Below are 13,261 nucleotides of genomic sequence, written 5' to 3' on the forward strand. Positions count from 1 at the left end.
GGGGCCACTTCAGAATAAGAGCCAAAGGGCAATTCAAAATTCAGCCTAGTGTGGGGCCTGGAGTTCTTGACTGACTTGAAACCAACCACATCTTCCTTTTACATTGATCCAAACCATCCTGTCCAGGGAGGATCAAGCAAAGACTGCAGAAAGCCCACTTTTTGATGAAATGCCAGCTTAAGGGTTCACAGGGTCTCAATACAGTAGGTATCTATTGAATGCTTGGTGAAAAACGAATGAAAGCCCAAGCATAGGGTACATCTGAAATCTGGGAATGCGGAAAGGGATACTCTAGTTATTCTTTCACGCTCTCATTCATCTGTGAGTACTTAATAATGAGTAGCATATACTAGACAAAGGGATGAAACAGAGAATCACAGGTGTGATCCCTGCTTTCAAGTTACTTAAGGTTTAGTGACAAAGGCCAATATTACCCAAGTAATTGTAGAGCAGCTAACGAAAAAACCTGACCTTGGAGCTCAGGGAAGGCCAGAAGCAATGAAGCCTGAAAGAGGATGTTTGGTCGGGTGAAAAGTGACAGGAATAACCCTCTGAGCAGAAAACACGTATGCTCTGAGGTTCAGACTCAGAGGACGAAGGGCAGGGAACCTGAGGAAGCACATGTTATACATCAGCCTGGATGTAAAGCTCAGCTCTTTTACCTCCTAGCTGTGTGTCGACGGGCAAGCTCCTTAACGTTCTGGGCCTCTGTATCCTTCACAGCAAAATAAGGATTATTATTTTATCTCTGTCCTAGGACTGTGGTGAGAATTAACTATAGTAACATACGTTAAATTCTTAGCACATACTCACCTAGAGCCCCACAGCTCCTGGGGCTCCATGTTCCTTCCTTCCATATTATCTGCTTTTCTTTTTTTTTTCTTTTTTTTTAATTTTTAATTTTTATTTTTTTTAATGTAAAGTTCAATGATTCATTAGTTGCGTATAACACCCAGTGCACCATGAAATACGCGCCCTCCTTACTACCCATCACCAGCCTATCCCATTCCCCCACCCCCCTCTTCTCTGAAGCCCTCAGTTTGTTTCATATTATCTGCTTTTCTGTTTTAAAAAGATGGACAAGTAAGAAGTAAAGACTGAACCCTTCTATTTACACATTACCCCAACCTCCGGCCTCAGTTGGTGCTGAGGCATCTGTCCCTTCTGCTTCTAAGCTGGTGGTAGCAAGGGGTTCCACACTCTGAAAGAGCAATTGCAGGCACTGTCTTGCATATCTGGAATATCTGTTAACTCAGCATGGAAAGGACTATTCCAAATCAGCGAAGGTACGCACAGTTTGCAAGAGCAAAGGCTATACACACTGAGTGCTTGAGATTAATGGAGCAGCATCTCCCTTATGATGAAGGGAGCCAATGTGGCTTAGGAATTTTGTTTTGATATTCCTGGACTGCAGAGAGAGGCAGGAAAACTAGAACCATAAATTACAGATCTGCAAAAGTCCTCTTGACAATTTATGCCTTTTAAAAACATCGTACCAAATCTTCAACAAATTGAGACTCTCATATATATATATATATATATATNCTTCTGCAGCACTCATTGTTCTAAAACTTGACATAAAATAGCTCATTTTATCTTTACCTTGTGAAGTCTGTATTCATATTCCCACCTACAGATAAGGAAACTGAGGTACAGAGAGGTGAAGCGACTTGCTCAAAGTCACAGCCAGTAAGAGGGTGAGTCAAAATTCAAATCCAGGCAGTTTCAGGAGAAAAGGAGTCTATTTCTCAGTTCTGCTCAATCAGAATACCAGGCCTCAGAGTTGCAAAGGTTTCCCCGATTTGGGCAATGTGGCCTGGTGGGGAACAAACCTAATCTTTAGAATTAGAGAGATCTGAGTTCAAATTCTAGCTTCAGCTCCCTGACCTTGGAAGAGCTCCTTCAGCAACTTGACCCTCTTTGTTTCTCACTCATGAAGTGGGAATATAATCTCACCTTTCTTGGAGGGACACAGAAACACTCAGATCCACTCAGGGTGGATTATTCTAGACCATGGGGTATGAGTGTGAAAGGCAACAGACTAGGCCTTGCCTGATGGAAAGCTCGGACCACCTAGCAAGTAAGGATCCTTTGGGATCTGGGATTTGGCTTTCCACCCACCTACTTACTCTTCGCCTCCAGAGGCATCTGCAATGTCAGGCCTGGGGATCGTAAAGTAGCCCATGTGTTCTCAGTGTTACAAGAGAGAGGTGAGAGCAGCTGGAGGGAGGAAAGGGTGTATGGAAGAGACAAAGGGAAGCTGCAGGAGGGTCCCATCAGTGAAGAGAGACTCTGACAGGGGCTCAGGGAGGCAGGAGGGAGCACTTCTGAGCCTCTTTCTCCGTCCTATGTTTCTGCTTGTTTCTTTCTCTCTCTCTCTCTCTCTCTCTCTCTCTCTCTCACACACACACACACACACACACACACACACAGGCACACTGTGGAAACTGAGAGGCAGCAGTGGGGGGAATGAAGCATAAAGAACAGAGCAAACAACTGCTCTAAATCCCAGGCCCAGCTTTGATGTTTAACTTCTCAGTGACCTCAAGCAGGTCACTTCCCCTCTCTGGGCCTTATGTGCCTGTTTGTAAAATGAGGTACTGGGTGAGATGAGCTCCTAAGGACCCTTTAGCACTAGCTTGGCCTCTTCAAACTAGGGCAAAGATACGCTCTTCCCAGGACCCCTGGCCACATGGATTCACTGTCATACTTCCTAGACACCCTGCAGCCTCCAGAGGCCTCTCTAGCCTCTGACTACCATGCTCCGGCAGCTCAGGTGCCATTTATGGGGGATCGCATTCCTATCACACATTGTGATTTTCTCTAGCATTTTTTTTTTTTTAATAGGCTCCAAGCCCGGTGTGGAGCCCAGCGTGGGGCTTGAACTCACAATCCCAAGATCAAGACCTGAGCTGAAATCAAGAGTCAGACACTCAACCAACTGAGCCACCCAGACAACCCCTGTCTCATTCTTTAGAACTTCAGTTACATGTTCCGTCTAACTGGAAGACAAGGCCTCGTTGCTTTCAGGACAAAAGTCAAGCTGTGTGATTCTTCTCATATGAGAAGCTTCTCATAGAAGCCCAGTGCAGTCCTAGGCTGGAGGACATGCTTGGTCCACCCTTCATGGTCGACTGATTTTCTGTTAGAAGCATGTACTGTGAAAGGGAACTGAGGGAATGGAGGGGCACCCAGGCTGTAGGAGCAAACACCAAGGAGAGCAAGCAGGGTAGGCGTTTCCAAGCACATGAAGGTTGCTTTGTGGAAGGGCAGCAGCCATGTTCTGAAAGGCTTGCGAGAGAGCAGGTGGTGCCACAAGTGCAGAGAGGGTAGCACAGGGCAGACTGGGCCCCCTTTAAGCAAGACTAGAAACCTCAGAGCCCTTCAGGGAGAGAAAGGGCTGCCTCAGGGTGTGAGTTCCCCATCACTGGGTATCATTCAAGTAGGAACCAGATGGATAGGCTTCTGTTAGGGATGGTGTAGGGGAGATTCTGGCTCTTTATGGGAAGTGGTTAAAAGCCCTCCTAGGCCCATCTTCCTCTACTTGCGTGCATATTCATGACCATGTCCATATTCCCACTACCTCTGCTACTCTCAGCATTTTGCATTCAAGGATTTTGCTTGTAAGTGCATGGGATGTGTGGGTACACACATGGTTTACTTCCTGAGCAGTCATTTCCCTCATTCATTCATTTAGCGACTTTTTAAAGAACACTTGTTACATGCAACTCTCTCTGCCAGGCCCTGGGAATACATCAGTGAATAAGGCAGACCTGTTTCTTCCTCTAGGAGCTTAAAGACAAACAGGGAGGAAGACATTATACAACTGTGAGTCAGTTGTGGATGAGATTTAGTTAGGGAGAGGGTTGAGGGACCTTAAAGATAGTATCACGTCCCCAGATATTAAATGTCTTTTTTTTTTCCCCGCTAATGATGATGATGATGGTACGATGATTGTTACGGTGGCAATTACTAACACTAAATGAGTGCCTATTTGGGCAAAATATTTACTATACACACTTTATACACATATTGTCTTGCTTAAGAGTCATAATACCAATGAGGAGGTAGATAATATCACATCATTCCCTCTTCTACAAATGAGGCAACGAAAGTTCAGAACGAGTAGGTAACTTGACTAATGTCACACAGCTAATGGATATAAAGCCAGAATTTAAACCCAGGTCTGTTTGACCTTAAACTACCCTTCCCAACCACCATGCCATCTGCCTAACCAGAGGCTGTGGAGACCAGGTGTGGCACGGAGACAGTGGGAAGAGAGGAGCAGAAGACAGTGGGCAAGCGTGGCCGTACAGAAGGTGGAGACAGATTTCTCAGAGGAGAGAAGGAGACTAAAGAACAGTTTCTTCTCAAGACTGATAGAGCAGAGGGCAGCAGCACAGAGCAGGGGGCTTCGATTTATGCCCACTGTACCAAATCTTCCAACTCTAACTTTAAGGGAGTTAATATGCAACCACCTGGTGGGACTGGCTGACTGTTCTGATCCCCAAACATCCCAGTGAGACCTGGGGTGACCTGAGCTCACTGTCTCACCCTCAGCTTCCTTATACACTAGAAATTATAATTATAAAGGAATTCCATCAGTGTATAATTAAAAAGGTATCCAATAAGAGTTTAAGAGCCTAAGTTTGAGTTCCAGGCCTACTGTAGACAAAGTTTAAACTTAAGCCCTTGTGCCAAGGACCACTCCCCCGGCCCCCCAATTCCTCTCTCCTTCCTCCGACTTCCCAACACTCAGTAGTCAAGGCATAGTCCTAGGCAGGTGCACTTTGGAGTTCTATAGTTCTGGAGAGGAAGCCCAGCTCCATCACTTTATAATCTTGGTGACTTTGGAAAATTCACTAATCCTTCTGAACCTGGTTCTTCATCTGAAAAGTGGGGATAATATTATCAAGGACTATGTTTTAAGAGACAGCATTTAAGTATTTTGCCTAGTGCCTGGAATGTAGCAATGATTCAATGAATTATAGTAGTTACTGCCATTGTAATTATTGTCATTGTTATTCACGGGGGGTTTAAGGAATTCTCGGTCAGTGGCTCCCAGAGGTTTGGCATCAGGTTAGGCTGATTGCCCTATTCTTACACCCAGATTACTAGGTTTTTGTCAGATTCCCAAGAGCCCAACTACATTGACTAGGTGCCTGCTTTCCTCCTCTGCAGCTCAGTCAAATAATGGCTCTGAGCCTCAGTTCCCACAACTGTAAAATGGGGGTGATGAACTCTACCTTGCTTACTCCACTGGAGTATTGTGACATTCAAAAGCCAGTGGTGTGATTCATAAAGAAAATGTCACATAAACTACAACAGTTGTGAAAATGGGAGGACTGCTGTTACTTTTACTGTTATGAATCCCTGAGGAGGCACCAAATGGTCCATACTGAAAGAGAATCAACACCTTCAAGTGTTTCTCAAATTGGGGTCTGTTGGACCCTTTGTAAATTCTCAGAGGTCTGCTAGTTCTCTATAAGCATTTTAAAATGTGCTTTTTTTGTTTCAATGAAACTCTTAATCATCAATATTAATAATCTGGTCATTTGTCCTGTGATGTGAGTACTCATTTTTACAATTCTAGTGACACTGAAGCATTTAACTATTAGCTTAGTGTTTCCCAAACTAACTCTGCACATGCATTGTAGGGGTCCACAGGCCCTCTGTTTTGAGAAATACTAGTTTGGTCTAAGATTTGCTGCTTATGTGCCACAAAGATAAGAGCTATAACTCTGGAGGGCCCTGACTGGTAGCTGTCTGCTTTGACCACAAAGTCAGAGTAGGGAATGAACATGGAGTCAGTACTGGGGTTTGGAAGAGGATGGATAGCCAGATTGGATAGTCTGGCCCTCTGGTGGGTTCCAGGGCCTCGGTGCTTCTTTAAGAAATAATGGTATAGGGGCGCCTGGGTGGCTCAGTCAGTTGAGCATCCTATTCTTGATTTTGGCTTGGGTCATGGTCTTGGGGTCATGAGATCAAGACCCGTGTTGGGCTCTGTGCTGGATGTGGAGCCTGCTTGGGATTCTCTCTCACCCTCTGACTGCCCTCTCCCTCCCCCACCACCGTTCACGCTCTCTCTTTAAAAATAAGAGAAAAAGAAAGAATGGTACAACTCTCCAATTTCTGCAAGGTTCAAGTATACTTTATGGACATACCAGTGCTATAGAAATATAAATACACATCTATCCTATTGTATATAAAATATGAATATGTAAATAAGCATATATATGTATGTGTGTGTGTATATATATGCATATACACACACAATATGTGATGTACAGATGGGCAGATTTAGTATATGTAGTAAGAATCCCCCACCTATGCTGAACAGTGTTTAACTTTCCCAAACATGGTGACATTCAGCAACATCTTTCATCTTCCCGGTGATGCTGTAAGCATGCAGATCAGGCACTGTCCTTCCCAGTTGTTTGGATAAGGAAACTGAGGGCTGGAGTGTTGCCCAAGATCACAGAGCTGGCTAAGGGTGGTATCTGGACAAAAAGGGGGGTGGGAGGGCGGGGAGGGTTCATGGTTGCTTTTACTCCCTGTCCATAAAGCTCTCCTCTCTGACCCACAGTCTCCTTCCCTCCTCTCTTCCAGCAACCCCCCAAAACTGGCTCTTTGAATCCCTCCAAAGCGATCTTTTAGAAAAATGCTGTTGGCTACTCCGAAGCTTGTGCAGTGCATTTCTCTTGTGCAGAAAGAACTGTGAAATAAAAGTGTAGCTCCCTCCTTTTGTTAAACCTTTCAAAAGCTTCCTTGGTTTCTAACTCTATAATTACACCCTAATCACAAACACTCTGAAGGAGGGGGTCAGTTCCATGCAGGAGCAGGCTAATTATGTGGCGGAATTTCTAAAAATTATCATCTTATAAATTGCGTTATTTCTCTGAAGGGGGAAGAAAAACACACACCACATACTCGCCTATGTTTCAAACTGAATTAATTAGTAATTTGAAGCCTAATTATCAACTAATCTATTGGAACATGCAAGTCTTTTGTATTTGGAATGGTATATGCAATTTGCATCCTATTAGCTGGCAGTTGTAAGGATTTGAGAGCTCATTAGGTCAGAAGAAGAAGAATGCAGATCAGAAGGATAAAGAAGCCCAAGGGGCTGACTCGGTGATGCTGTGACCAAGGGGTCACTTGACAACAGATGGAGGCTGGCAATTTAATTATCTGGGGTCTTTTGGTGGCTCCAAGGCCACTGATACGTAATTTCTATCTTACCCTAGAGAGGTGATTATGCATGCCCCCACCGATGTTCTGTGTATTCTCAAGCAGCAGGGTGCTCGCAGTCTGTACAGAGAGGCAGGCTAGAACAGTACATATGGCATGGGATGCTGCCTACTAACCTTGGTGCTAGGCCTAGCTCTATCTCTGACTTGCTGTGTGCCCCCGGCTACTCCACCTTGCTGGTTTTGCTTCTCTACAAGCAAAGGAGACTTAGGTGACATTGATTTCCAAAGTCCCTTCTAGCACTAAGGAGCTGGGATTCGAGGGATGTCGAGTCTGCTTCATTACAAAACGCAAAAACTCTATCTTTTCAATTTTTTTTTTTTTTTTTAGGGTGAGGCTCTTTTTCCCTAAAAGTCTCTGGAGAGCTACCTGCCATTTAAAAGGCAAATAGCTTTGAGAAATGTGACATATTTAGCTATTAACATATGGGGCTAAATTAACCTATTTCAATGAGCCTTTCTCATTTCTGGTCCTGAGCCTGAAATATTAGGACAGCCAAGACAAGGAAGCTTTGAAGGGAAAGAAGGTTCAGGCAGGATCCGGTTTAAGAATGGGGATTGGATCAAAAAGAATAATAGAACTGAAGGATTAGGCAAGATGTTTTGGTCCCATTTTTTGATCTTGCAATTTTGACCTTTATATACAGCCAGACCCTGTGGCTTTGTCCTATTAATGACCTTTGTTCCAAAAATAAGTAGAAGATAGCAATCTTTTGTTCCATTAATTATTAATGCTACTCAGAGAAATTATCAACACCAAATAACATGCCTAAAACTAATATGATACACTTTTTTATAAATAAAAATTTAAAAATCACATCTTCATGGAAACAGAAAATTGCAAAGACAGTCAGGATAATAAGCAAACTTTGTATAAAAGCTACCATTCGGGAAAACCGATAACTGCCCAAGCTGTAACATTGGCAAAATGTGTTATTGCTTAAAATATTTTAATCAGTATAAAAACTTATTATTTGGAAAGTAATTTTGGAGTTCCTCAAGATGTTAAACACAGGGTTAGCATATAAGCCAGCAATTCCACTCCTAGGTATATACTCAAGAGTAAAATTTGTACCTAAATGTTCCTGGCAGCTTTACTTGTAATAGTTAAAAAGTGAAAACCACCCAAATGTTCATCAACCAATGAATGGATAAACAAAATGCAGTATAGCCACATAATAGAATATTACTTGGCAATGAAAAGGAGCAAAGTAACATACATGCTACAATATGGATGAACTTTGAAAACATGATGCTACAAGAAAGAAGCCAGTCACAAAGAACCACATATTGTATGATTTTGCTTATATGCAATGTCCAGAATATGCAAATACTTAAAAAGGAGATTGCTAGGTGCCTAGGGCTGGGGGGCTGGGATTTGGAGAGCAATGGGGAGTGAGTGCTGATGGGTATGGGATTTCTTTTTTGGGATGATGAAAAAATTTTAAAGTTAGATTGTGGTAATGGTTTCATAATTGTGTGACTATACTAAAAAGCAACGAATTGTATACTTTATATATTTGAACAGTATGGTATATGAACTACATCACCATGAAACTCTTTAAAAAAATGTAAACAATGGGACTGAAGGCAAAATAAAATTACATTTGGCTTTGGATAAAATTCTAGAAGACTCAAACTCCATGATAAAAAAAAGGTAGATGGTCAAAACATGATCCAGGGACTACAGAACTGACAGAAATAATGACCACAAAAGAAAAGTCATAATGGCACATGTTATTAGGTAAAATTTAATATGAATAAAAATTATTGATGACTCAAATCTTCACAACACTGAAAATAATTGTTCTCAATATAAGAACTGCAATACATTAAAATGAAACAATTTTTTTTTTAAAGAAGACAGGCTTAATCTATACCACATAGAAAAGTGAATAAAAACTAAACTGACATAAAATTGTTCATGTTGGAAAATTGCTTCTGGTTAAAGATCTGTCAACACTAGTATCATTGTGATTTTTGTACTTACTATCACTGGTGTCAAAATAGAGTGACAAAATAGATTTTTGTACTTATAAACAGTAAAACTATCACTGGTGTCAAAATAGAGGGTCAAAACAGTGGGGTGGAAACCCCTTGTATCTATTCGAAGGAGGGCCGGTTTTGTCCTTATTGTCAAGGGGCAGAGCTGACTCAATCTGCCCTGATGATGACCTTCTCTTCAAAAGAAGATGAGAGGTTTACCAACAGTGTGCCATGGTTTGACAAGTGGGGTTGTGGAGGGGAAAAGGCAAGTTAGCATTGCAGCTCTCAACTGCCCCTCCCACCCATGCAGTTCCCATTAGCTGGGGACCCCAGAAGCAAGGTAGAGCCCCATATGTGCAAAGACGCATAAGCTGAATGCCAGCCGTGCACTGTACTCACCAGATTTGCAAGGATGTAGTGGTAGCCGATGCCGTTTTTCTCCAGCTTTATGATCTACAAAACACAATGGGAAGGGATTCATCAATCGGATTTGCAATTAAAGCTACAACAGCAATAATAATAGCAACTAACACTGAGTGCTTACAATGTGCCCTGTCCTATCCTAAGTACTCAAACTACAATATTATAACCATTCAGTGATGGTGGCATTATGGATACCCTCATTTTACAAATGAGGAATTGAGGTATGGAGAAATTAACTACACTCCCTAAGGTTATCCAGCTATTTTTTTTAAAAGATTTTTTTATTTATTCGACAGAGATAGAGACAGCCAGCGAGAGAGGGAACACAAGCAGGTGGAGTGGAGGAGGAACAAGCAGGCTCATAGTGGAGGAGCCTGATGTGGGGCTCGATCCCAGAACACCAGGATCACGCCCTGAGCCGAAGGCAGACGCTTAACTGCTGTGCCACCCAGGCGCTCCAGTTTATCCAGCTATTAAGTGGCAGATGCAAGACTTGAAATCAGTTTTGTCTGATACTAGGGGTAGAAGAATGTTATCATAACCCCCCAAATTCGGATGAAATGCTCTTTCACTTCTTCTTCCATAAAGCCTTTCCCTGGATGGAGATTCTTTCCTGGTGTGAATCTTAAGCTGTGTTGAATTCCCTGCCATTGTCATGACAATATCTGCTGCTTGGGGGGATGGATAGGTGTGGGTGGATGGTCAGATGGGTAGGTTCTTGGCCTTTAATTCCTTGCATGAACCATATTCAGATCCAGTTCCTTCTTTCCCTGAATGTTGTGCCTTCTTCCCTAAACTAGTTGGATACCCAGGAATTAACTGACCATGCAACCTGGAGCTTGGAAGGGAATGTCAGGATCAGATGGTCCAACCTTCCACTGAACAGATGGGAAAGTTCAGGCCTAAAGACGGAAAATGATTTGCCCAGATCCTGCAGCAGTGCCAAGACAAGAACCCGACTGTTTTGAGTCTTTATATGTAACACCAAATTATGGTTAATCATTAAGAGCCAGGGCCCCCCAAACCCCTCCATCCTCACTGTGCAGACTTTTGTAATCATTGTGGGCAGGAAAAATATTTGTGGAATGAATTGTCCAGAGGTTTGCTCAGGCAGCCAGCCACACCACCCAGGAAACAGGTAAGAGCATAGGCGTTGGGTTAGCCCTAGCTCAGCCTGCAAGTTAACTTGATCTATTTCTTTATTTTTTAATCATGAAATTGGGGTTAGTACATTCTGCTCAGTGCCTCTCCTGCACTCTTACAAGAAGGCATAAAACATGAGAAGCACTTGGGCTTCTTGTCTAACTGAATAAATTTTCAAGGTTATTAAAATCCACATTCAGACATCTACTTAATTGGATGTATGTGCATAGCGGCTCACATATTTTTTTTATGTAGGGAATAATTAAATGCAAGCACACACAATGAATGCTCTGAAACAGTGGTTAGACTGTGAAATTCCAGGCCACAGAGCTCAAATACTATTGGGATGATAGTTTTATTAATAATTCTCCATTACTTTTCCATCTTCTTGTCAAACGGTTTGCCGCCCTTTCAATAATAAGATACCTTTACCCAAACCTACTCAGTTTCTAATAAACACAAAACAGCAAATAAGAGATCTTTCAAAACCTACCACATTTAGGCAATGGATAAGAACAGTCTCTGCAAGATGAAATTACAGATTGAAACATAAGAAACAGATGACAATTGATGAGTTTTGGTTGATAAAAATTAGCAATTTCATACGGTTCAGTATAATGCCAACCTTCCGACCCATTTTTTTTCACCTATCAAACCATTGTTCTTTCTTCCCTCCTTTCACAAATATTTGTTTAGTGCTTACTCTCTACTGAGCACCGTGCTGTGGCTATAGTGGGAAGTGAGACATGCATGGTCCTTGCCTCCTTGGAGGTCCCACTTTCTGGGATGAGACCCACACTAAACAGATGAAGAGGTGAATGCCCCAGGGTTACAAACTGAGAGAGGTGTTGTAAAGGCATTGTATGATTTCACGTGGAGCCCATAGCCTGGCTCACCCTATTCCTTCAAAGCTCATTTCCACTGGACTGCTTTAATTCATAATCTTTGTGTCTGGAATGTCCTTTTCCATTCTCTCTGATTATGTATAACCTTTATGGCTGAGCTCAAATCCCAACTACTCTGTAAAACCTTCTCTGATTAGTTAATGCAACTAACTGATATTTATTGAACAGGGACGATATGCTGAGTGCTATGCTGTGTGCTGGGGGAAAACCTGTGACCATGTGAGGCAAGGTCCTCATGCCCTCCCTAAGCTGAACTGGCATTTTACTTGAGAGACAGAGGATAAATATATAAACAGATAAGTGAACAAGATTTCAACAAGTGAGAAGCACTATGAAGACAGTAAAGCAGGGTGATGTGATGGATGGCCTAATCCTGGTCTTTCACATCTCTAACTCATTCTGAACTTAATGACTGTACTATATAATTTGGTGTCTAATATATTGACAAAGCATTATATTCTAATAACCCTATTCCTTGCTCGCAAACCTTTACTGACTCTCCACTCTCTATTGGAATAAACCCCAAAGTCTTCAGAATGGTTTCCAAGAGTAGTCTTAATTATGTGACTGTCACTGTCTCCCAGTAGACATGTAGCATCCTCCACCTATCTTGCTAAGCCAACCTATGAACCCCAGCCCTCACATGTCCTCTGGGCCTCCCTACATGCCCTTCTTTCCAGCTTAATGGCTCTTATCCAGCCAGTGACTACCTGTAAATATTCAGAGCTATTGGGATCTTTCCTAGAGCCTTCATTGATTCCCTATCCCTTCCAGGCAATCAAAAAATATTTATTGAATACCTACAAGGTACCAAGCACTGTTCAAGGCACTGTGGACATCACAAAGAAGAAAATAAAGCAAAAATCCTTGCCTTCATAATGCCAGTATTCTAGTTGGGGGGCTGGACACAGAGACAGGCAATACCCTACCTGGAATTGAGAATTACCATCTCCCTCCTTAGGTTAGGCAGGACGTTTGTATTAGACTGAAAAGATCTCAATTCAAGGGTTTGATTGTTCAGAATGATGTCAAGATGTCAGACTGTAAGCCATTTCTTGTAAATTTGAGACTCATCGCTGTTACCAACTAGTTGTCTGAACCAAAGGCAAATCAATCAACGTGACCATCAGTTACCCCATCTGTAAAATGTGAATGCAGGTGGTAAATCAAGTGATCTGTAAGATCCATGCAGCTCCTTGGTCTTGCTTTTCAGAATAGAAGAATCCAACAGTTAAAAGAGTTAATATACTACAATCTAAAATGCCCATACACACAAGTCCCTTCCTTACAAAACATACGTTTGTCTTTTGATAGAGGAGGTGGCTAGAGACAGCAGAAGCTGAAAAGTTACATTCTTAGGGAGGTTGGGCCCTGCAGCCAGACTGAGTTTGACTTCCTGCTTTTCTTACATGTTAGCTGTGAAATCCCAGGCAAGTACAGTTCCCTGTTTCTTCATTTACAAATTAGGGGAAATGACAGAAGTGGTTTTATAGCGTCTATGTGAAGATGAGGCAGCGTGATGCCTGGGAAGGACTTGGCATGGTGTCTGGTATA

General features: G+C 42.4%; 1 protein-coding gene across 2 annotated transcripts in view; it reads right to left on the reverse strand.

Annotated features, from left to right (window-relative positions):
• The window catches only part of GRIA1 (glutamate ionotropic receptor AMPA type subunit 1), a 312,889-nt gene that overhangs the window by 135,741 nt on the left and 163,887 nt on the right, over positions 1-13,261 (reverse strand). For both annotated transcript variants that reach the window (XM_002923596.4, XM_002923597.4), the window contains exon 5: positions 9,636-9,689. In XM_002923596.4, coding sequence (XP_002923642.1) covers positions 9,636-9,689 — 54 coding nt within the window. The remainder of the gene's footprint in view (positions 1-9,635; positions 9,690-13,261) is intronic.

Source organism: Ailuropoda melanoleuca, chromosome 3 (assembly GCF_002007445.2).
Source record: "Ailuropoda melanoleuca isolate Jingjing chromosome 3, ASM200744v2, whole genome shotgun sequence".
NCBI classification, from domain to species: Eukaryota; Metazoa; Chordata; class Mammalia; order Carnivora; family Ursidae; genus Ailuropoda; species Ailuropoda melanoleuca.